The sequence below is a fragment of the Empidonax traillii genome, unplaced genomic scaffold (genome assembly GCF_003031625.1).
Source record: "Empidonax traillii isolate 1590-97213 ecotype Southwest subspecies unplaced genomic scaffold, ASM303162v1 scaffold153:size895095, whole genome shotgun sequence".
NCBI classification, from domain to species: Eukaryota; Metazoa; Chordata; class Aves; order Passeriformes; family Tyrannidae; genus Empidonax; species Empidonax traillii.
In genome coordinates, this window is record NW_020955346.1 from 865,327 (window position 1) to 890,787 (window position 25,461).

At 35.8% G+C, this 25,461-nt stretch overlaps 1 protein-coding gene across 1 annotated transcript in view; it reads left to right on the plus strand.

Moving 5' to 3' along the window:
* CAND1 (cullin associated and neddylation dissociated 1) overlaps positions 1–16,255 on the plus strand; it is a 28,178-nt gene extending 11,923 nt beyond the window's left edge. The window contains exons 3-15 of the mRNA XM_027884694.1: positions 2,019–2,173; positions 3,940–4,063; positions 4,482–4,738; positions 4,823–4,928; positions 5,405–5,550; positions 6,592–6,884; positions 7,552–7,693; positions 8,324–9,817; positions 10,617–10,712; positions 12,440–12,609; positions 12,710–12,874; positions 13,104–13,211; positions 14,222–16,255. Coding sequence (XP_027740495.1) covers positions 2,019–2,173; positions 3,940–4,063; positions 4,482–4,738; positions 4,823–4,928; positions 5,405–5,550; positions 6,592–6,884; positions 7,552–7,693; positions 8,324–9,817; positions 10,617–10,712; positions 12,440–12,609; positions 12,710–12,874; positions 13,104–13,211; positions 14,222–14,446 — 3,481 coding nt within the window. The 3' untranslated portion in view covers positions 14,447–16,255. The remainder of the gene's footprint in view (positions 1–2,018; positions 2,174–3,939; positions 4,064–4,481; positions 4,739–4,822; positions 4,929–5,404; positions 5,551–6,591; positions 6,885–7,551; positions 7,694–8,323; positions 9,818–10,616; positions 10,713–12,439; positions 12,610–12,709; positions 12,875–13,103; positions 13,212–14,221) is intronic.
* Positions 16,256–25,461: the final 9,206 nt, after the last annotated feature.

Below are 25,461 nucleotides of genomic sequence, written 5' to 3' on the forward strand. Positions count from 1 at the left end.
TGTTTTCCCCAATGACCTCTCAAATGGAACTTGCCCTGACCAGGTATGGGGATTGTCAAATGAACAAAGTTATTGTTAAGTTTGACTATACATTCAAAAGTTAATTCAGTATGGTCCAAGGTGACAAGTCACATTAAATATGGTGAGATAATGCAAAGCATTTATAGGTCAATAGGTGAAATTAATACAATGTAACATTTACTTGTTAACAGCACTTTGGAATTAAGCTACACATCCTTGAGTTTCCACTGTCAAAGTACTGCAGGGGTTTACCTTTTCCTCAACAGTACCAGCAAGGCAGCAGGTGTGTGGGGTGAGAACTGTAGTCATGATAAGTACAGTACTAAGCTCCTGAACTAACTTCACTGCCTTTATGCTGAATGCCACAGCCTTGAGCCTTTCCTTCTGCATAATGATCTGTGACCTGTGTGTTCACTCACGACTGCCTGGCTGACAGTTTTATTAGCTAGTAGTGAACTCAGGGCCCAGCTGTGTTCTTGGAGAGTTAGACTTAAAGCTCTGGAGCCATTTCAAGTAAAACAAACCAACCAACCAAAAACGTTTCAGTGTCATCTTGGATTTTGTGCTTGTCTCTCATTACGTATAAATTAAGAAAGAAACTCTCCATTTGATAAAGACTCAAGTGATTTTTCTGTTACAGTATTGTGGGAATTAGATAAGTACTAAGCATAAAGTAAGTTTTTGACTGAGTGGCATAACTTAATTTTGATTTTGAACTATTTACTGACAGTTCAGCCTTCACTGAGATCTTAGTATCCTACTAGCTTGGGCAGAATTCCTGTTTGCCTATAGATCGTTCCTCCCTCCTCTAGTTTTGTGCACTTTACTTAATGCCTGCACTTTTTTTATTATGAAATTTGCTCTTAATTCAGACTAATTTTCAAAATCTTATGAAATAAAACCAAAGAGTTTTTTCCCTCCCCTATAACCACTAGGGTCTGAAAGGAAGTACTTTGAATCCAGATAGTTTCTTTCCAGTAATCAGGTACAATTAGAATAAGACGTATTGAATTTATTAATTTTACTAGTCCTGCATACTGATATTTGTTTATCAGGGTTTAGTTTTGTATCATGACCTGTCAACTCCATTATTACATTGTACAATCAAATGTATGAAATTGGAAAAGGAGTAAGTTCTTGGAGTTGTTACAGAGGTTTTTAGCAGGTGAATGGGAGGACAGAGGCAATAAAAGGCTTGGGATTTTTTTTTAACTTTCCTTTTGGAACAGAACATTAAGAATGGAGAGATGCTGGAATTTGGTGATAGGGCTAGAAAGGCGGTGAAGAATGCTATAGCTCTTAGCAACAGACCAGACTTTACTAGGACATCTGAAGTTTTAGTATTTTAAACAAATTGAGAGCGTTTGACAAAGGAATACAAAATCGTTGCAATTCTCAAAATGGTTGGGATAACTAAAAACTCACAGTTCAGAGGACAGAGGAAGTGTAATTGTGCTGCATGTATGTGGTGCTTGTAGTCTGTGTGAAGGAGGACATGCCATGTCACATTTTTATTTTAGCATTTGCATTCTAATAAGGAAGGCACTCTCAGGAATGGGAGTCTCAGTGTGTTGAATCCAAGTGTTGCAGAGAATAAAGATGCAGTAATTAAGAATGTTGCTTACTTGTCTGTGAAGTAAGCAAGAGCTGATGGTCAAGCAGGTGAACTGAAGGCTCTGGCTAGGTAATTTTTGTTATAAATCTTGTTATTAGATGAGAAGTAAGAGGGATTCTCGTTTTCAGACTGAAGCAATAAAGTCATGCAAAAACTGTTTCCAGCACCAGATAAAAACCAGGTACTAAATGAGCATTTTGTTACTAGATTTATGGAGACGGATTATCAACCCAACCAGCTGGAGGTTTTCAGATTTTAAAATTCTGCTTTGTATTGCTACCAAACCCAACCTTAAGTTTCTGACTTGAATGCAAAATACTGAGATAAAATGAGATGTTTTATTTAGGGTTGCAGATTTAAAACTTTTCTTCTCTTTATACAGCCTTGGACCTTTGGTGAGTAAAGTGAAGGAGTATCAAGTGGAGACCATTGTAGATACTCTCTGTACAAACATGCTCTCAGACAAAGAACAGTTACGTGACATTTCAAGCATTGGTCTTAAAACTGTGATTGGAGAACTCCCCCCAGCTTCCAGTGGTAAGGCATTTTGTACTCAAGGCTTTATCTAGTTGTGTAATTTACTAATTCAAAAAAAAATACAAAAGCCTGTTTTTTTAGTGAAGAGGATTCAGTTCATTTAGCATTGGAACTAATTCCTGTTAGGGGAAGAATGTATGGCACAAATATCCTTTTAGTTTCTCCTTCTCTGACTGTATTGCTAGATTTTACTTTAAAAGTTTAAACACTTTTTTTTTTCTACTGAAGGTTTGCATTAATGGGGAAAACAAACTTAGAGTATATAAACTTTGGTATAACAAATTGAGTTAAAAACTTCTATTTTAATAATTGTCTGGTGGAGCGTTTCTGGACTGTAGTAATAGCTAAACTTCATCTTGCTTTTTGATTGATAGTACACTTTAAAATTGATTACAACTTGGGTGTTTTTCTCTAACCATCTGATTTCTTGTCTCAGTTTCTGGGAAGTGTTTTGGAAAGTACCTTGTGAATTACTGAAATGCTTAACTGCAGGTTTAAATGATGGCAGTCTTTCCTTCAAAAGAGATATTAATGTTGAACAACTTATCACTTAATGTCATTACTTTTTATTCAAGTGCTTTTCAGATATCAGTGTAGAATAGGAATGAGAATAGAGAAGTGATTAAAAAGGCTTTGGAAATGACATTTTTAGAGACTGAGGTCTCTTAAAGAAAAGAACTCTGATTTTAATATCCCTTTTGAAAGTTGACATGTAAATCCTGCTTTTATCAAGCAGTAGTGAGATGCATAAACTTTACATAAGGAACTAATTTTAAGTAAATTGCTTTAAGCTTTTGCACTTTTGTTTGCCTACACAACATAAAAGGACATTTTTGGGTGGAGGTAAAGCTCAAACAAAAATGCAGAAAAATATTTCAATATAATTAACATTCCTAACATAAAAATAAACATATTATTTCTTTCTCTCAACTCAAACATAGATTGTTGCCTTTTTTCTTAGCCTTTGTGGTAAGACATTTGACTGTCCAGTTGTTACGTTTTAGTTTCAGTCATAGTTAAGAATTAACCATAATACATATAAACCAGACTTAAATAGGTTGGAATGGTATTAATTTCACATTGAGATTCTCAAAGTGTGACTAAAAAAATTTCATGCATGTGAAGATGAATGCAAACTGTGTTGTTACCATTATGTGAATTCCTTCTCATAATTACTTGAAACGACGTTAAACAGTTTGAGGAAGGGGGAACGATAGAGTTGTTGTAAAGACATTTTTTTCTTGTATTTTAAAATACTTTGGATGTACCAATTTTCCCCCTTTTCTCAAATGTTTCAGCAGTATTTCACATACTTATTACTTAAGAAGCTTCTTGTGCAAAATAATTTTATTTTACTTTTTCATTATACAACCATTCTTTAGAGGTGGCTCTTCTGTGTTTCTCCTTACCATATGATTTATCTCTTCATTTTTACCTGTAGTTCTTTCATTTATTGCTCTAGACTTGTCTTGGCCTTCTCTTTCCATTGCTTGCCCTACCAAAAGCAGTGTCCTTTCTGTTGTATATGCCTTCTGGGACAAGAAGCTCTCCTCAGTATGTTTGTACATAAGTAGTCTTTTAACTCTAATGCAGAGCACATATGACATTAACAAACAAACTGACTGTGCAGGCTTGTTTTGTTGGGAGGGAAAAGCTTCTTTATGCTGAGATTAGGTTGCTTTCCCTAGTCACAGACATGATCTCTGGTGTTAAAAACTCAGTTCTTTTAATATTATGAAAATGCTGAGGTTTTGTTGTACTTTCAGGTTCTGCATTAGCAGCTAATGTTTGCAAAAAGATCACGGGACGTCTCACGAGTGCTATAGCCAAGCAGGAAGATGTGTCTGTTCAACTGGAGGCACTGGATATCATGGCTGATATGCTGAGCAGGTAAACATCCCTCTTTTAATGTGCTGGTGAATGCTGATAAATACTCCTTAAAGCTTGAACTTAAGTCTTCCAAATGTAAAATTAAATTTGTTGCAGTTATACAAAATAATATGGTAAGGTACAGGTGAAACTTAATGTAGAAAAAAAATGAATGTATTGAAGATGATTTATAGAATGATTCCGTTATTATTTAATCTTCTAAGCACTGTAATTTTAACCTTATTTTAATGTTTATTTTTATATTTATCTATTTATATTTTAAACTAATTTCTTCTTTTAAAAAGTTCCTAAAGCTTAAATTTAAATAATTAATTGGAATCTTTGTGATATTTTGGGAATATTTAAAGATTGTTGTACAGTATATGAACAAAGTTATCTAGATTCAATTGGTTTGAGTTTGTGTTTTGTCTGTTTTAAGGCAAGGAGGACTGCTTGTTAACTTCCATCCTTCAATTCTGACCTGTCTGCTCCCCCAGCTGACCAGCCCAAGACTTGCTGTGAGGAAAAGAACCATCATTGCTCTTGGTCACCTGGTTATGAGTTGTGGCAATATGGTTTTTGTTGACCTCATTGAACATCTGTTGACAGAGCTGTCTAAAAATGATTCCATGTCAACAACTAGGACCTATATACAGTGTATTGCTGCTATCAGTAGGCAAGCAGGTCACAGAATAGGTAAGAAAAATTTATAAATTATCTTTTACTTTAAAGTTTTTAGGGGAGAGTAATTACTTAGCTGATCTTTTTTTCTCTTACCAGGTGAATATCTTGAGAAAATAATTCCTTTGGTTGTAAAGTTTTGTAATGTAGATGATGATGAACTACGGGAGTATTGCATTCAAGCCTTTGAATCTTTTGTTAGGAGGTAAGTCGTGGGTACCTATTTCAGTTTTTCAAATCTAATAGTGTGCCATTGGATTGTAAGCTATCAAAAGACAATCTCCTTCACAGAAAATATTTTTGCAAGCTTTGAGCTGGAACTTTCCTGTAACTCTGCCTTGTAACTTAACTGTTAAACAGTGTGTTAAACATCTGTACTTTAGAAATTTTCTTCTGTGCCATTGCTACTGGTGCAAATAGGAGGTGGGAAGTATATTTGTGTCCAATTACGGTGACAAATTGGTATCCAGAGGCATATCTTAGTCCTTTGCAATCTTCCCATCTAGCAGATCCTGTTAAACAGTAGCACTGTCCTCTCGGAATTTCGGTAATTCAGATGGGTGCATTGATGTAAGTTGTGTTGGCCAGTGTCTCCAAAGTACGGTATGTGGCATGAAGTCTTTTAGGAATATTTTAGTTCCTCAGAGTAATTTGACACTGATTGTACTTTGTGTTGTGCAGGTGTCCTAAAGAAGTTTATCCCCATGTATCTACTATTATAAACATTTGTCTTAAATATCTTACGTATGATCCTAATTACAATTATGATGATGAGGATGAAGATGAAAATGCTATGGATGCAGATGGTGGTGATGATGATGATCAAGGTATATTCTCTTGTTGATTTGGGGGTGAGGGTGAGCTTGTGATCATGTACCTGTCTGAAAAAATTGGTGTAGGTGGTATTGCTACTAAGTACCAGCATTTGAGTGACTTGTATACTTTCATATTCAATTTTTGTACCTCTTTTAAACATACTTTATGAACTTACCTCTTGAAATAAAAGTATAGGATATTGTTGCTCGAGATCAGTAATTCCAAGGGTGAACACAAAATACAAGATAAATACTTTAAAAAACTTGAAAGGCGAAAAAAGACGGAAGAGTAAAGCATGATATAACTAAAGTGAGAAGAACATCAGTTCATGAATTGAAAATACATATACAGCATGGGAAAGGCTTCTCACTACTTTCCACTATAATATAATATTGTTACCTAATACATAAAATCAAAATACATTGAAAATTGCCTAGTATTTTTCTGTAGGATGAATGTTTTAGACTGAAAGGCATAATGTATTTATTGTTAATACAGTGACAAACATTTCCATATGTAAGTTTTATGAAAATTTGGACACACAAGTAATCTGAACTGAGAGCATAACATTCTCATTACTTAAGGAAAGAACGAGCTGCATAGTTGTTGCTTTTGCACCTGAGAAGTCTGTGTAATTTTGTTGTTGTTGTTGTTGTTGTTATTTTTGGGGGCATGAAAAGAAAGAAGCCAACAGAATAATTTGCTGAATCTTGATCAGCTAGTATTAGTTGTTGCATTGTTGTTTTTGTCACAAATAAAGAGGAATATGCTTTAAATCAGTAGTCAGGCTGTAAATATGATGGGAACCTCCTTGTCCTGTTTGCAATTTAAATTAATACAACTGTAAGACCAGCGTGAAAAAATTGGCAAAGAATTACAACTTAGGCCGTTTAGAAGGCTTTTTATATGTATGGCTTTTAACATACTTCTGAACCTATTACTTCATGTGTCTTATGCAAAGAACCCAACTGTCTTCTTTTTTAATTGTTCAAAATAAAACTTGGTGCTTTGCTTGTCTAGACTTGAACTTATGCATAATTTATTTTTTTAAGGGAGCGATGATGAATATAGTGATGACGATGACATGAGCTGGAAAGTGAGGCGTGCAGCTGCTAAATGTCTGGATGCTGTGGTTAGCACACGACATGAAATGCTTCCAGAATTCTACAAAACTGTATCTCCTGCTTTAATAGCCAGATTCAAAGAACGTGAAGAGAATGTCAAAGCAGATGTTTTTCATGCATATCTTTCTCTTTTAAAACAAACTCGACCTGTGCAAAGTTGGCTTTGTGATCCTGATGCAATGGAACAAGGAGAGACACCTTTGACAATGCTTCAGAGTCAGGTTATTTGTCAAGATTTTTGTTATCTTTGAGAAGACATACTGAAGTTGCGCCATGTTCATAGGGATAGTTCATTAAATGTGCCTTATGCTTTCTTCATGTTCGGGTTATAGTTTATTCCTGTAGTATTAACATAGAGAGGTAAACTGGCCCAGGTAAACTGGCCCAAAAAAGTGCAGCAGTCTTGGAAACTGAAATTTCTGACTCATGCAAATGTCCTTATTTGATTTCAGTTGTTTACTGTCACCTGTGAAAGTTGCATGTCCTATGTCATTCAGCCAAATTACCAAAGCAAAATAGTTACTTTGTGCATTCTGTGTGCAGACATAAGCTCTAATGATCAAGATAAAACTTGATTTCCTACAACATATTTTATTTGCAGAATAAAAAAGATAATGCTGAAAAACTTTTTCTAAATAAATTATTTGGGTGGCTTTTCGGTTGTTACTCTCTACAGTTTTATTAATGCAAATCACCTTTTACAGTTAAATTACTATTTTTTAAAGCAATTATTTTGACTCTTTATTTCCCTATGTTTCTGTAACTTCTCTAGTTCTGTAGAGAAATCAGAGGGGTAGGGTGCATGCATTTCTTTGTATCCTCCCTAGTAATCAATAATGGAAGAAATGCCAGCTATTGAATCAATTAACAGATGTGTGATGATTACAGGTCCCCAACATAGTTAAAGCCTTGCACAAACAGATGAAGGAGAAAAGTGTGAAGACTCGTCAGTGTTGCTTTAACATGCTGACTGAACTAGTAAATGTGTTACCTGGAGCCCTAACACAGCATGTTCCTGTACTTGTACCAGGTATGAGAAGCATGTTAATAACCTCAATATTTGTTAAATTGGATGTGAAATTTTGAAACGTCAGAATGTTCAAGTCCTGACACTGCTTTTTGCAAAAGCCTTGAAGTGGGGCTTCTATTTAAAGAAAATGGCAAAATAACCAGCTACTATATGAATTCATATATTAGTGACATATTTCCATTAATCTTGAAAACAAGGCTTGTCTCCAAGATTGATGTTTTTTCCCTGTATTAAAAAAAAAAGTTGATTTTCTTCTTAATTACAAGATCAAGCTGCCTTCTTTCTCATCCCGAAAGAGCAAAATATTGTCCATCTTTTAGCTTTTGAAACTTGAAATGTTGAAGTCTGAAGTAATGATGAAAAGTAAGGTTGGAAATGTTAAAGGTTCAGAATTTCCTTATAATTAAGAAAATACATCACAAACCATCAAATTGCCCATATCCTCTGGAAGAGGAAGCTTAAAAACTAATTGACTGAATTAAATTGCTGAAAGGGACTTAAAAGCATTTAAGGAGGGTTGGGAGCTGGAAAACATGAATTCAGTATAACTGCTCGCCTTTGGAAATTTTGAAGTGTTTTAGGAGACTATAAATGCCTACCCTAAAAATAAATTTTTTGTTTTTCTTCCAGGAATAATTTTTTCACTGAATGACAAATCAAGTTCTTCTAATCTGAAGATAGATGCTTTGTCCTGTTTGTATGTGATCCTCTGCAATCATTCTCCCCAAGTCTTTCATCCTCATGTTCAAGCATTGGTACCTCCGGTTGTAGCTTGTGTTGGAGACCCATTTTACAAGATAACATCAGAGGCACTTTTGGTTACCCAACAACTTGTGAAGGTTATTCGTCCATTAGATCAGCCTACTTCCTTTGATGCTACTCCTTACATCAAAGATTTGTTTACTTGTACAATCAAGAGATTAAAGGCTGCTGACATTGATCAGGAGGTCAAAGAAAGGGCAATATCTTGCATGGGTCAAATAATTTGTAGCCTTGGTGACAGCCTAGGCACAGACCTGCCTAGTACGCTTCAGATCTTTCTAGAGAGACTGAAGAATGAGATCACTCGGTTAACTACAGTGAAGGCCATGACATTAATTGCTGGTTCTCCTTTGAAGATAGATTTGAGACCAATCCTTGGGGAAGGAGTTCCTATTCTTGCTTCTTTTTTGAGAAAGAACCAGCGAGCTTTGAAACTGGGCACTCTTTCTGCTCTAGATATTCTAATTAAGAATTACAGTGACAGCTTGACAGCTGCCATGATTGACGCTGTCCTGGATGAGCTTCCACCTCTGATTAGTGAAAGTGATATGCACGTATCACAGATGGCCATCAGTTTTCTAACAACACTGGCTAAAGTATATCCTTCCTCCCTGTCAAAGATTAGTGGCTCCATTCTCAATGAACTTATTGGGCTGGTAAGATCACCTCTACTTCAGGGTGGAGCACTTAGTGCCATGCTAGAATTTTTCCAAGCTTTGGTTGTGACTGGTACAAATAATTTAGGCTATATGGATTTACTGCGCATGTTAACGGGTCCAGTGTACTCACAGAGCACAGCACTTACTCACAAGCAGTCTTACTATTCCATTGCCAAATGTGTTGCTGCCCTTACTCGAGCCTGCCCTAAGGAAGGACCAGCTGTTGTAGGTCAGTTCATTCAAGATGTTAAGAACTCAAGGTCCACAGATTCCATTCGTCTTTTGGCTTTGCTTTCTCTTGGGGAAGTTGGGCATCATATCGACTTAAGTGGACAAATTGAGCTGAAGTCTGTAATACTAGAAGCATTCTCTTCTCCCAGTGAAGAAGTAAAATCGGCAGCATCTTACGCCTTAGGCAGCATTAGTGTTGGCAATCTTCCTGAGTATCTGCCATTTGTCCTACAAGAAATAACTAGTCAACCTAAGAGGCAATACCTTCTTCTTCATTCCTTGAAAGAAATAATTAGCTCTGCGTCAGTGATTGGTCTCAAACCATATGTTGAGAACATCTGGGCCTTACTCCTGAAACACTGTGAATGTGCAGAAGAGGGCACAAGGAATGTTGTTGCTGAATGCTTGGGCAAGCTTACATTAATAGACCCAGAGACTCTGCTTCCACGACTCAAGGGATACTTGGCATCAGGTGAGTAGTAGTAATGCATGTACATATTGTGGCTTTAAGGCAAATGGCTTTGTGCTGTTCTATTAATAAATTGATCTAGTTTTGCAAATGATGTGCCTAAATTTTGTGATAACTCTTCAAGTTTTGCTCCTCCCCACTCAACAATGGAAACTTAGGTGCTTCAGTTTTTACTAGAAGTTGCTAGTCATACGTAAAAAAGAATTACTTCTGTGTTCTACTTTCAGACTGGTGTTTCAATTAACAATGTTATGTTTAAGAAAGATCTACAAACTTAAAAGAGAAGGAGCATGAATGACAAAGGGACAAATTAAAAAACCAATTCGCAACATATAGACCTTTTGGTGTAAATTATTTGGTGTATTCCTATTTTTCAGATAGGGATTCTGAAATTTTTAAGGATTAGGATGGATCATTGTGCATGAGTCATGAATCAGTTTTGTATCAAGAACTGCATTCACATTTACTTCATGTGCTTCTACTTTTAAGGGGAGAGGTGTTTTTTTCCTAGGCTGACCTATGATCATACATAAACTGTTCTAATAGGCTTATTACTCAAATTTTCTGTAGCAGATAACATTACTTGCTTATTGTAGGTTACGGTATTTTTCCCATCTTTGAAATGTTTTCTCCGTAGATTTACTTGAGTTACATATTGCATTACTAGTGATCAATAACATTTCTTGTTTGGTGCTCTTAAGAGTATTAGAAGTCTAAAAAGAATAAATGGCACTGAGCATGATTTAGATTCTGTAGTTGTTCTGTTTTAGTCTTGTATATTCACAATTTCGTTTTGTATTAGGGTCCTCATACGCTCGAAGTTCAGTGGTTACTGCTGTTAAATTCACTATTTCTGATCATCCACAACCCATAGACCCACTCTTGAAGAACTGCATAGGTAAGTTCTGACAGCTTTTTACTGACAGCTTTTTTGTTTCCAGGCAGTAGAATTACATTTAAAATTTGTTCTTTGTGTTATCAGAAGTAAATATTTTGCAGATGCTAGGATTAGCTGCTAATAATAACTGTTGGAAGTGTTACAAGATGTTTCTATAATAGCCAGTTATTTCTATTAATACTAGTTTGTTTGAATTCTGAGCAGTAATAAATATATGATTCTATAAATTGAAGCTGTGATGGACAATACAAAAAGCTAAGACTTTCAGGAGATGGAACCCAAAATCTGATTTTTTTCCCGTGTTTTTGACAAATTAAATCAGTTTGATGTAGTAGAGTGTACTATCTTTGCCCAGACATGTGGTCTTGGAAATATTTGACATTCAGTCACTTAAAATATGCATGTGTGAATTCAGAGTGTTACCAGGTTTTGAATTGTAAATATAGGTCGTTATGATTTTGTAATGCTTGTGATCTGAAAGCATTTGGAATTGTGTGTATTTTTAAAGGGATAAGGTAATCAGAGCTTTCAGTATAACATCAGTATGATAAAGAGCCTTGCAATGCTGTGGCTTTTTGAACTTATTTCATTTGTATAACAAAGATTTGTTTAATATGCTATGGTGAATGTTTTATACTTGATTAATTACAGATTTAAAGATAGGTAAAAAATTATCTATACTGCTAAGCCCAACAGGAGGGAGAAGATTTAACTTCAAGAGCATAAAGTTTTGTGAGGAGCAAGGTTTCTATTTACGGTTAAATGAAGTAAATTCCTATGTGTTATTTTCATCACTAAGCTTTTTTTTTTTTTTTTTTATAATACGTTCAAGAATTGCTTATGCTTTAGTTTTTTTCCACTCCCACTGAAGCTGCCTTGCGCCTTTGGTTTCTGCAAATATTCATTGATTATTCAGTCAAAAAACTATTGGTATCTAGTACTTAAAAAATCTTAGTCATCTTGAGTTTTGTTACTCCAGTTTACTTTGTGCGTCTAGAAGTCACTTTCTTGCTTACACCTTGTTGGTTTTCTCCTTTGAAAAATTTCACTCCTCATGGAGTTAGCTAGTAAAACTTCACAAACATTGAGGGAAAAATAGGATATATTCATGCAGCCGTTTATTTTAACAAGGCTATATTATAGAAGTATAGAAAATCTAATTAAAAAATGTCTGAGGGTAGAGTGGGATGAGAAGGTGTTGCTCTGTTAATACATACTGAGTAACCTTATTTTATGGTAATTTTGATATTCTCAGTATATGCCAATTTATGGGTTTAAAAATCAGTGTGTTGATAGTTTTCATGAGAGGTGTTCTCAAATTCATAAACTGCAGAATTGAGATAGGTTTTCTAATGCATATTCTGAGAAAATTTAATCGATAAAAGCAAAGGTTAACTATAATTTTCATTAATGTGCATGCTGTATCTTTAGAAAACAAGTTGAAATACCATTGTGATGACCATTTGTTGTGATGGCCATTTGTTTTGATGGCCATAATGAAACTGCTGTTTCATTATACAAAATACTGTATATCAATTAAATTAATGCTTTTCCATATGAGTGTGGTTTTATTTGTGTAATCATGCTGAAATAGCAGGTGTCTGTCACATTAAAATAACTCCTGCACTAAATATGTCTTTTTTGAAAGGTTAAAGATAAGCAAAGATATTTTTAAAGTTGCAGATTGAAAGGATGCTCATAGGTTATTTATTTCTGTACGATTGCAGGTGATTTTCTGAAAACATTGGAGGACCCAGATCTCAATGTCAGGAGAGTAGCCCTGGTGACGTTTAACTCAGCCGCCCACAATAAACCATCTTTGATAAGGGACCTCTTAGATACTGTGCTTCCTCATCTTTACAATGAAACAAAAGTCAGAAAGGAATTAATCAGAGAGGTATGTAAACTAAGAAAAACAGTGCTAAATATATGTAAGTAGATAGATTTTTTTTTTTTAATATGTATTACTTAACTTTGGTGTTTCTGTTTGCTGACAGGTGGAAATGGGACCATTTAAACATACAGTTGATGATGGCTTGGACATAAGGAAAGCGGCTTTTGAGTGCATGTATACTTTACTGGATAGCTGTTTGGATAGACTAGATATATTTGAATTCTTAAACCATGTTGAAGATGGCCTGAAGGATCACTATGATATTAAGGTTAGCTGTTATTTTTCTCTGTGAAAGCAGTGACTTATGTCAAAATATTTTAAATAGTGAATAAACTGACGTGGTAAAAAAATTACTTCATATGCTTAAGTACTTCACTACATTTGCCATTTTCATTAAAGTGTGACTGTTTGAAAGGTTACACAGCACTGTAGGAAATATATCTCCACGTATGTGCTAGGCATGACTAATAGTTGTATTGTTTTTTTCCTCAACCTAGATGCTGACCTTTTTAATGTTAGTGAGACTGTCTACCCTTTGTCCAAGTGCGGTGCTGCAGAGATTGGATAGGCTTGTTGAACCTTTGCGTGCTACGTGTACAACTAAGGTACTTAAATTCATTTAAGTTAATTACTTTGTGTTGTCTTACAGAAATACAAACGAACTTGTTGCAGCATTTTTTGAGTTATGATTGATAAGCTGGAGTAGGCAGGATAATATAAGTGTGCCTTTATACGTGTGTTAAATTTATTTAAATTACAAATTGGGAGGCAGCTTTGTTAGCTTCTTTTTAAAGATTCTCTGTTTCTTTGATGTCCTTTCTTCTGTTCCTTAAAAATTTAGCTGCCACTTGGGCAACATGTAAATCTCATGTCATTATAAGTAGTGAAACTGGAAGACTGGGAGTTTTTCTGAGATCTGATGGTTGTTTCAGACAAGCATTTAGATGATGAAGGCAGTGTAAAGTAGCTCTGTTTTTGTTGGGTTTTTATTGTTTATCCTGCCTCTTCATGTATATTACAAGATTATTGGATCTTGGCACAGTTGGTCTCCTTCCATTCCTGCTTGTCTTGATCTACCTGTGTGCTGTGACAGTCATTGAATGCTATTTACCTTGCTTTTCCGTTGCTGTAGTCTTCTGTATTTCATATCAAGAAAATGACTGCCTTTAATGATAATTTATGTTTGTGTCACTAAAACATCTTTGAAAATTGTAACAGAAGGTTAAGCAGTTACTCTGAGGTCAACTTTTTATAAGTTCTGTTCTCTGGAATCTGTGAATAATGTGATAATGGCAGTTTAATGTCATTTACTGACCTTACTGGGTAAAGGTTGGCTGCTGTAATTGCTTTGATTTGGCGACTGACTTGTTAGTTTACAGCCTTTTTCTGCTTACCTTGCAGTATTGAAGCTTCAATCTGTGTGTAAACAGTTCTGCTAGAAAGATGTTTAGGAGATTTTTTGTTTGGTTGTTTTTTTAAGAGCTTAGGTCATTTTGAAAGCTGTGCAACGTGGTAGTATGGAGGGAAATAGATTTTTGTAATATACATTTTTTTAAGGTGGACATAGGCAGAGGTTTAAGTAACGTTTCAAACATTTTTTCATTTTTTTCCTTAGGTAAAGGCAAACTCGGTGAAACAGGAGTTTGAAAAGCAAGATGAACTAAAACGATCTGCCATGAGGGCTGTAGCAGCACTTCTAACCATTCCAGAAGCAGAGAAGAGTCCATTAATGAGTGAATTTCAGTCACAGATAAGCTCTAACCCTGAGCTGGCAGCCATCTTTGAAAGTATCCAAAAAGATTCATCATCCACTAACTTGGAATCAATGGACACTAGTTAGATGTTTGTCCAAAATGGGGACCATTATGTTGAACCATATAATGCACTGAATTGACAGGTTATAAGTAAGAAACAGAAAAAGCATCTAATTACACATTGTTCCACTTCATTTACCTTTATGGAGACAGTTGGCTTTTCCCATAATTGCTTTTCTAGCATTTCCAGAAATGTATTTCCATAATCCAGAATTCGTTAACCACTCTTTGTTTTAGTGGATTTGACCACATTTGGGAATTAAAAAGTTGATGCATGATGTATGGAAATAGGTTCCAACATCCATTTGCCCTGTAATGTTTAGGATTAAAATGTCAAAATTTTGTGACCATGATTTTTTTTTTTCTTTTGTTCACTCTTTCTACTTGTAAACAAAAAAGGGGGGGAGGTGGGAATCAGATGTCCAGGTGCACCATGTTTTTTGTATAACTTTTTATTCTTTTTTGTTTCAGCTTCATAAATTGATTTGGCTGGCAGATGAATTATGTGTAAGATTTATTATATTAAAAAGGTGGTTTGGGCACAGTTCAAAAAAAGCAGACACAAATGTCATTTTTACAGATGTGGGGATTAGAAAACCAATATCCCTGTTGTGCACACTAATTTTGCATGAGCAAGTTTACAAATATATATTGTCTGTAAAACAGCATGTGCAGTTTATTCGTAATGCAAGTTAAAATAAGTTCTACTGTATCAGTGCAGTTTTCAGGTATTTTGACATACAGGCCACTCATGCAGGAAGGGATGAATTAAAGTTTGTTCTCTTAACCTGGCTTTTTTAAATGCCAGTAATATAACACTGCAGATATTCTTACAGTAAATGTGACAATTTCTGCAGTTTCCATGGGTGTTCATTCTCAAAGACTGGATCCACTGGAATTGAGGTGGACAAACCATAAGATTGGAGGGAAATCGGATGAGGTGGAGGTAAAATGAGCAGAGAAAACAATAGCTGCTCAGTGGCTCCTAAACTCTGGATTCAACTGTGCTTTTGTTATAAAAGTATGAAGGAAGTTTCTTTAGTGGATTCTATCTCCTGTTCTTCATCCAACAGATTTTGTTAAGGCACTAATATATGGTGCTACCTAGACAAGTATTGCCAGACCATCATTTTGTTCCTGTTGGAATGTTTTCTGGCACGTGGGACCACCAGTAGGTTGCAAAGCTGCAAGTGTCATACAGTATTCTGGTGAGACAGGAAACAGGGAATGGTCAAAAGAGTGGAGAGAGATAAAAAAGCCAACAGAAGAAAAAGTTCTTCTGTGAACATGCTGAGGTATTTTATAAGCAGACCAGAAGTGGATAGCTGGCAGTCCTGCCATGAACTAGAATTGGGAATTCAATAACAAAAAAGAGAGGAGCCACTGCCTCAAATTGACACTTACCATTACTTGTTAGATGCAACTGCTTAGTTGTCTTCTCCCCCTCCCCAAATCAGATCTGAATTTGATTTTTCTTTAGTTAACTGGTATTTTTTAGCTAGTTTGGTATTTTTGAAACGTGGGTACGTGGCGTAAGCTGCTACATGACTAAACAAGCATACATTCTTATGACCTCAGAGACAGTTTCCTGTGAGCATTGGGGCTTGGGGGCAAAATCTTCACCTTACATGCTTGCAGCTTGGGAAAAGCAGAGTAGATATTGGTACATTTTACCTTAATAGAAGGACCTGAACAAAGAAATCTTTGAACTCATTGAATAGTAACAATTCTAATGCTGTAGAATTTTTTGAAAATGTAGCTTTCTCTGTCTCCAAAGTCTTCATACTGATGTAACAATTGTCTTCTAGAAGTAGTAATAAATGAGATTAAACATACCAACATATCTAAATGTCATAAAAAGGAGTGGGACGACTAGAGAGAAACCATATGGTAGAAAAAGCACTGTGAATTAGGTGCATTTTATCTTACTGTGTAACTCATCTACTTCAATTGCAGCAATATACAGGCCTTCTAATTAAGAATCTGTTGTGCTAATTAGTTGTCAACTAATCTTAGAACTTTTTGTGTTAAGTTTTCAGAGTACATTAAAATGTTTTATAGACCTAAATCTAGGTGTGAGAATGATATGATAAACATGAAATGCGAGGCTAAAATAGGAAAATGGAGTAGGTGACAATGGTAAGCGAACAGAATATTCGTAGCTGAGAGATTCTGTGTGTGCGTTACTACCATAACATAACACAACACCTAATGTGGTGGATGCAAATCATCTTCACTTTGTTTAACAGTACATTACAGTGGAGCAGCTTAAGGACAGAAGAAAAGGTTGAGTTGTATTACTGTAGTATTTGTTTTCTTGCAAAAGACTAGTTTTCACTTCAACCACTGATGAAGAAGGTGGGAACAGAAGGATTAAGTCTTGCCTGTAAATTGCAGAAATTCCAACATAGTAGCAGTTGGTTATTTTGGTGATTCAGGAAGACAGACTCATAAAGGTTGTTAACTGCACCATAATTACTGGATTTTCTTATTAGTGTAAATCTATCCATGTTAGGTGTTGAAATTCTGCTGACTTTCACTGAATCACTTGATTGAAAGGTTTTTTTTGTTTTCCCCACTGTATGTCTGAGTATTTGTATAAATCTGGTGTATTTATACTTTTAGAGCAATTAGGTTCAGGTAATTCTGTTAAGGATGGTGTCAGCTGTTCTTTAAGTGCTAAATATTTGAAACTAAAACACTACATTTCACTATCTAAAACAAAACCAGAATTCTGAAAGGCTACTCTTAAGATGATTAGAACTTTTGGTATGATTAGAACTTGCTCTAGTATTTTTCATCACTTGGCACATAGACAGTTGAGACCAATTAATAAGCTTGCACATAATATAGAAATGGTTGACCAATCCTTGCATTGCAGATTCTAGGCTTTAAATATTTTTGTATCTCAAAAATACTTTATGCTCTGTTTTTCCATGAAAAAAATTGCCATCCTTACAAGGGAGTTTTATTTTCTAAAATTATAAATTGAAAACTACTAGTACTTCAACAACACTGCATTTCAAACATGTAAATTTATTTTTTATATGATTTTCCTTCAAAATGCTGCATCTAATATAGCAGTTGACAAAATAAAGAGGTGAACTGCTTCCAGTTGTATTTTTATGAGATGAACAAAGCAGTACATACGCACCTAAAGCAGCATTGCTTCCCTCAGATAAAGGATTATTTTCACATTTCCTCAACTCAAATTAAAAATGTGAATTCAAATTCCATATCTATTCCTATTGTATTTACCTTAACAGATATTCTCAGTAATGATGGTAGGAACAAGTTCACCCTGATCTGGTGGACTTCTTAGTAGTGAGGATTTAGCAGCTGTTCTCATCTTTACTGGTACTTCCCCTTCCTTCCCTCTACTTTAGATAACTTTAAAAGCAAAGTAATATGTGACCTTGGAAGTGTGTGTTTATTGTTTTTGGTTTGTGAATCCTCATCATTCTGACTGAAATGACACCTGTTTCTGCCAAATACCAAACAGTTAAGCCTGCAGCCTCTGGGTTTTATTTCCCTATTGCTCTAAACATCAGATAAAATGTACTTTTGTTGTGGTTGCTGTTCTTAAAATTAATTTCGGAGAAATGAAAAATACTAGTCAGTTTATTACTTTTTTTTTTCCCCCCCTTGTTTCCTTCTTGTTGTGAGGTGGGAAAATTTGCTTGCTGTACTATTGAACACGAGGAGGCAGAGATTCTGGCAGCAAGCTTTGCTCCCTGCCCTAGAAGAGCTCTTCGGTATAGAGTTATAGCTCTTGCACTAAAACTGACCTTTTTGCATCAGAATCCATTTATAATTTTTCATCATATCTGGCTTTGGGGAAGGAGAAAGAAATCGGAATTCTTGAGAATAATGAAGTAAATTAATCTTCCATGGCCTGTGTTGGTGAAGCAGGGAAGCTTTCTGCAAGTGGGACTTTTGTGAGAATCAGGCAATTTTGTCTTGATAGGGAGTAAGACTTCTTTAGATTTGTTTCCACCCCATGAGGCTTTAATATTTCCACATAACCTTTGATGAGGAGAAAACTTCCTTCAGAAATGTCATCAATCCCCCAAAACAAACAAGGGGTTTCAGCTGATGTACATCTGCGTGTTATGGTTTAGAACATAACCCTGAACCACAGAAGAAATAACAGCTTGAAGACAGATGTTACCTAAAATGTAGTGCTGAGAAAGAGAAAATGGAATCTTACAGTGAGAATATTTTAATTTAAAATAATTCTCTTTACATTCTGACTTTGTTCGTATTTTTGAAGAATGAGAAATACAGAAGGAAAGGAAAAAAGTAATTGGCAAGTGGTGACCTGTGATCCCAGAACTTAAAGGGTTATTTGTATTCCCTGCTGCCTCTTAAAAAAAAAAAAAGAGTATTTTGATAAAATTACGTAGTAATTCTGAAAATACTTTTATTCTGAAGGAGTTAAAATTGGGTTTTATTATGTTTTCACTATTTTTTCTTTTATTATGAAAGAATTATTTCTGTTCTTATTTGGATTTCTCTCACCTTACAGTTATGAGTCAGTTCAATACAGCTGCTAAAACTTTTAGGAAATAAACTGTGTCACTTGGTTCAGTGCAGTGAAGATGTTCCTGCAGTAGTAGTTTGGAATTCACTCTTTCCCACCGTTCTTTTAATAGATTAAAAATACCTGGTCCTATATGACTGTAGTTTCCATTCAACCTCCAACCTTTTTTCTGTTCAACTGGACAAATACTGGACTCCTGATCATCTGATTACTGTTACTTTAGATGGCACCCTTTCTGGGAATTCTTGATGTTGTAATCTCAGGTCTTCCAGAAGACTTTTTTCTTCAGTCCTTACTAAGGTTATTTGCTAGAAGGTTCAGTTTTGTCTCCCAGTGTTTCCATTGTGCAAGACAGTTCTTTCATTAATTCCATGTAGTATTCATTTTCCAGAGGCATTTCATGCAAAGACACCATGCTTACATGCAACTGAATGCTATTTTTGAGGAAGTTCATAGTTCAAGCACTCCTCTCTGCAGTGAAAATACCTAACATACCTAAGGAGAAAATAAAACAATGTGTCACATACACAGAATTCCATGGAATGTGGCTTCATGTAAATTGTTCTCTTGCCCCTCAATTTCTTAATGCTCACAACTGCATCAGGTTATCTAAAGCTCTAGACCAGCTTTCCAGTAAGAAGGTGTTTTGAGTAGTAATAGTTGAGTTCTGCCTACTGATGGAATGTATGGGAAGAGCTACTTTGATTCTTTTCCCTCCACAGCTACTGATCTTCATGCAGATGGTAACTTTGAAATGTCAGCCACATTTGACAGAAGGGTAGAAGTTGACCAATGTTTTAAAAAAAGAAATTGGATTTTCCGTCATCAGTTCCTTTTCAAAGTCAAAGAACTTTATCGTATTTTTTTTCCAAATGCAAAGATGATCAAATGAGTATTAGGACACTATATTAAAGTGACTGAGTTCTTGTTTTTCCTAACACTGTAGGTTGAAAACTCATGACTCTGGTTTGAATAGTGACTTGTTTACAAAAACCATCTCATCATCAAAATTGAAGTGTGGAATAGAAGGTGCAGATGGACAGAGATGGTTGAATTTAGTGCCTAGGCAGGGGTCAGCCAAAGTGAAATACTAAACTCTGTGCTGTTTCTCATATGGTACCAATTTGGGCATATAAAGTGAGTTGAGTTCAGCTCTAATAAAATGGTAGAATATTTGTATCTCCGGGTAGCCTGTATGAAAGATCAACAAGTTGTTTGACATGGAAGATTATACAGTGTTCCAGCAGTGACCTTAGCTGCAGGTCATTTTCTAGGAAGATGACAGGGTTTTTTTTCCAGTTCTTTACTCCAAACTTTTTAACATAAAAACCCCACAATTGTGTAGTTTCATAGTGGTGTTGGAATTTGATTTCTGAATATGAATTTGAGTGGCTTTCAGCCTTGGGCTTTCATTCATTCTATGTAGAGTTTTATAAGACAATTGAAGAGAGGTTATTTATCCATGGAGAAAATGCATTTTCAATGGTTCAAGTGCACATATTCAGGTTGAAGCAGTTGGATATCCTCAAGGGCTATGGAAGGACAAATAACTTGCTGAAACTGTAAAAACTTCTGGTTATGAATTACTTATTTTGGGTCTGTTGGGTGGCTGAACATGGCTGGTTCAGGAAACTTAAAGCTCAAAGGACAACCAGGGCAGGCTATTGCAGGCAAAGGTGAATCTGCATTCTAATGCTGTTGGTCAATAAGTGCATACCAAGAACAAACAAATTCTGGTATGGTTGGCCAAATAGACCTGGTAAAATCCTGTATGTCTGTGGGATCAGACCTTTCAGCTGAGAGAACAAATGTCTCTTTGAAACACAGGAATTCCTGAAGAGAATCTCACCTGTTTAAAGAAACCCAAAGGCTCCCACTGCAATATGGATGCTTTTAGCTACATCATGTAAGAAAGGTGTATTTTGTACTACAGAAAGAAAAGAACTTGGGAGCTATTTTGCAGTAGTGCTTCTTAACATACGTGCAGTGAGCACCCATAATTGTGAACAGTGTGAATGCTGAGCAAAATACACTGTTGTGAAATGGAGGCAGAAAAAGTCTGGATGTGTCTACCCCATCATTCAGTTCACGTTGGAAGAGGTAATTAAATAGATGCAGCCTTGTTTTGCTTGAGATCACATAGTTATGCTTATTTGCAGATCTGTCCAGTTTGCTGTAAGGATGCAATCTTCTTTACTTTTTAACATATATTTTTGATTGTAATTTTAGTAAGTGCACAATTACATTTCAAGAGAAGGTTCATCCTGAAAATTGGATTGCTTTGTAGATCAATTTTTGGAGAATTCATCTCAATACAATTTAAAAAAATTCCTCTGGCAGCAATTAATAGCTGAAACTAAGACTGCAAAAATTAATAACTGAAACTAAGAGTTAATATCTGTAATAATTCCAATAAATTAAATCTATATTCCTGACAAAGGAACATTTAAAATGCTGCTAGGCCATCTTACGAAGTGAAGCAAGCAACCATAATGCGTGGTTCCCGGGATCAGCCAAAACATTCTGCAGGAATCAAGTCAGATGTTATTCCTATCTCACATCTTCAGAAGTGGTAAAGAGAAGGTGGGAGAACATCTAGTCTGTGTTCATCTCCTTTATTTGAGTTTTAACATGGTCTAGTGAATAAATATGATTTGAAATGAAGAATGGTTATATTTTTTTAAAAAATACGTTTATTTGCAGAGCTACTTAGCAAACTGTTTCAGTCGGCTCTGAAGGAGACCACTTCTCTCTTTTCAGAAAGTGAGCTGCCAGCATAACCTACAGATAATACTTGGAACACATCAAGGACACATGTCTGGATAGTACTTTGAAAAGATAAAAAATATGAGATATTTATTTGCAAAGATAGTCTTAATTGTCACTATGTTGTTTCTGTGCTCCTGTACTGTTTGTTTACAAGAGTAATGTTCCAACACATGCACTTCAGAATAGTAAACAGATGACATCTCTTATTGTCAATGTTCATTTGCTTTATGTCAGTACAAAACCCAATCTTGCTTGCCTTGATGAAGTCTCGCACACTGTTCTGTAGTTTTATTCAGATTTCAGCCTGTAGCACTAAAACCAAAATTCATTTCTGACAAAAGCTGAAGTTAGAGAAACAGAGAAGCCATAGGGAATGTCTGAGGTCAACATGCAGAGTAGTATGTTTGTCTATAAAAATGTCCTATTTAATGCACTCTATTTCGAAGACCAGCTATTTATTGGAGAAAGTAGTGGAAGTAGGTTTATTAAAAGTACAGTATCTGAGAACAACATCAGAAGCATCTTTGATAAATCTGTTCTTACAGCTGCTTGATCGTGTGGCTGAAGATGAGTATATTCATGGTGAAGCCTGTCTGCATTGCTCATCAGTGGCCTTTGCTAAAGGAAAAATCCAAATGTTTCTACCTGGCTGTACCAGTAAATACATTATCCTATGTTGGTAAATACAGCACAGTGCTGAATGTTGTTTTTGTGCTCAAAAGCAAGATGCTGTGCTGTGTTCAGGGTATTCCTGTAGCCCCAAGTTACCCATTTGACAGGGGTTTATGAATAAAATTTTAGTGATTACAAGCAGTGTGATTTTTCTACAGGGAGCCATGATGCCCAAGATTTGTATTACATTGCTTAGATCATAAAAATAGCTATAGTTTTTCCTTTTTGCATTTTCATAAAGAGGCTTAAATATCAAGCCATGGAACCTTTTAATGAAAGAAAAGTGTTTTAAGTAACTGAAATATTTTTTGTTTCTTCAATCAGTTGTAGAGCTGGATGTGGTAACAAGCACACTGGGTACTATCCCACTCAATGGGATAATACACAAATAATGTTAATACTCCTGTAAACAACATTTCTTCTTGATAATGCCAGTAGTAATCCCAGGATGATAGAGTTTATGCTTTATGCCACGTAACAAAGTTTTCAGAATGCTCCATGAATATAGCAAAGTGCCTAAGAGTGTTAATATTATGTACAGGTGCAAGATTAAAATGCTTGCTAGTAATTCTTGATTAATGTGTTCTATGCTTTCAAATAGCTAATTTAACACACTAAAATCTCAACTAAGTATCTGTGCATATGTATACACGTGTCTAAGAATGGATGAGTTTTTCAGGTTTTTCCATCTTTCAGTGTTTTAATTCTTTGAAGTTACAGTTCCCCCGGATGATCAGAATTGCATTTGTAGAAATTATATCAGCCACCTGAAAAAAAAGACAATTCTTTTATATTTTTTTTAACAATGCTAAGTTTTAAATAAAACCATATAATAATATTTTATTTTTTAAAAAAGCTAAAATTCTGACAATGGCATTTTTTATGTGAAGGTAGTTTTACTACTATTAATTTTTCAGTGTTTTTGTAAAGCAGTGAAACAAAAATCTAAAATAATTTGTTGGCAATGTTTTGATTTCATTGTAGTATATTAGCCTTTTGGGCCCTTGGGTTTTATATATCCTCTGACCAGAAGGTACAAGTCCCTCTTGGACCAGAAACCCTTGCACTTCTGTTTGAATCAGTGAATGGCCAGACTTGTTTTAGCAGGCCTATCCTCTCCCAGTGCTGGTTCTAAAGTTGTTAATCTCCTGTTGCCCCTTAAAAGTAGAGCATAACTGATTCCTCTGGAAAGGTTGGCGTATAGCTAAAATCAACCTCTCCATTCTTCCCCAGTGTTCATTATAACAGTTTGCAGTATGTCTACTAAAGAAGAGGAAAGGTTATCACATTTTTTTCTCCATCCAGTTACTGCACCTTGCCGCACTGTCATGGCAGAATCTAATGTATTTGCTGGTTCTATGAGCACAGTGAAATGAAAATTTAATTTCGGGAGCAGTTGCAACAAGTTGATTTCTTCCAGGAGATGGCGCTGTAACCTCATTAACAAATACCAAACAAATTTGGAAGGGAAAACCGGCAAGATTCCTTCACAGACAAGAAATTGTAGTTATTCGAAGAAAGGACTTGAAATGGATCTTGTAAAGTTTATTTCTCTAGACAATATGTGGAGGATTTCTGTTAGGACTGGCTTGCCTCAAAGTTCCTTTTCAATCCTTTACAAGTCGTTTCTGATCTTCACTTCTGTACTGTGAAGCTTGTCAAAATTTGTGCAGGTGGGTAGTCATCAGGGCAGTGCTCCTCCTGTAGCCGGGTGTTTGGTGGTGGTCTGGTCTGGGTGCTGCTGCAAGGAGTGGAGTAAATTCTGGGTCCCAACAGCTGAGTTATGTGGCTGAAGAAGTAGATATCATAGCATAGTTCCATATTTTCATTCTGCCTTGCTAATGATTTCCCTTCTCTCAGGCTTTCAGCAGGCAACTGTAATGGGAATGGTGGCTCTCAGTCTGAGAGACTTCACAAAACTGGGTGTTGGATTCTGGTGAGCAGATGGATGGATGTATCAGCAGTGATTAGCTTCCTCTGAATGAGTGCATTAATTTCCCACTTAAATTGTAAAATTAAGGTGTTTGGGCAGCAACACATTGGCTTGCTCTTCAAGTTTAGAGTTTAAAAAAGAAAGGAGGGATACGGTTTTAATTTATGTTTCTATTCTAAGTCACTCCATCAGGTACTGTTTTAGAATTTGACCATGAAAGTAACAAAATATCCAACAAGACCCCAATTCCAATGGTAGTATTCTCTGATGCTGCAGAATTGAGGTTTCCCTTCTGTAAAGACTGACCAAAGGGACGGAAATTAGTAATCTAGAACAAACTATTTGGGATAGGATTCTAAAAATGTAAAACCGTATTATTTTATTTGAAATAAACTGTGTTATACAGATGTGTGGAGAGAAACAAACAAACAAAAAAAGTCCAAAAAATCTCATAGTTCCTGTAAATGTCTGTACTTGGTGTTAAAAGGAGGTGATTAGTGTTTTGAATGATCTGTCCAACCATACTGCAGTAACACTGAGCTACAATCACTGGAGATGGAGGCATGCTTTCTGCTCCAGCCAGCAGTAGAGGAAGAAAGAAAGCCTTCAGGTCCACTGTGAGCATGAACACTGACTAAAACACATCCTTTCAGCAACTGCTGTGAGAGATAGCATCGCTTCGATGTCTGGCTGAAGCTTGTTTTATCCTTCTTTTAACCAGTTTTACATTTTCCATCTTGCAGGGGGCATAGTTTTGTTTGTTTGCAATTGCAGTTTTTATCCTTGTCCTCGAGCCCTCAGAGGGCTTTTTTTCTAGCCCAGACGTCTTAATAGCTTCTCTGCTCTGACTGTGTCACAGTGCTTGCTTGAGGATCAAATGTTGCTGTTGCTTACATACCAGATGCCAATGGCTTGCCCCGGCACCAACCAAAAAAAGTTCCTAAATGCCTTTACTGTTTCACTGAGGAGCGTGTTCTGTCCAAGGACAGTACAATGTATACCATACTGTATTGACAGTTGTAAAGGATGGTTGCTAAGGGTCTTGCTAATGAAAAAAAAACCAGAGCAGCAAGTACTGGACCCAGGTGTTGGGGAAAACAGTGGAGAGACATGGCTGTGGACTG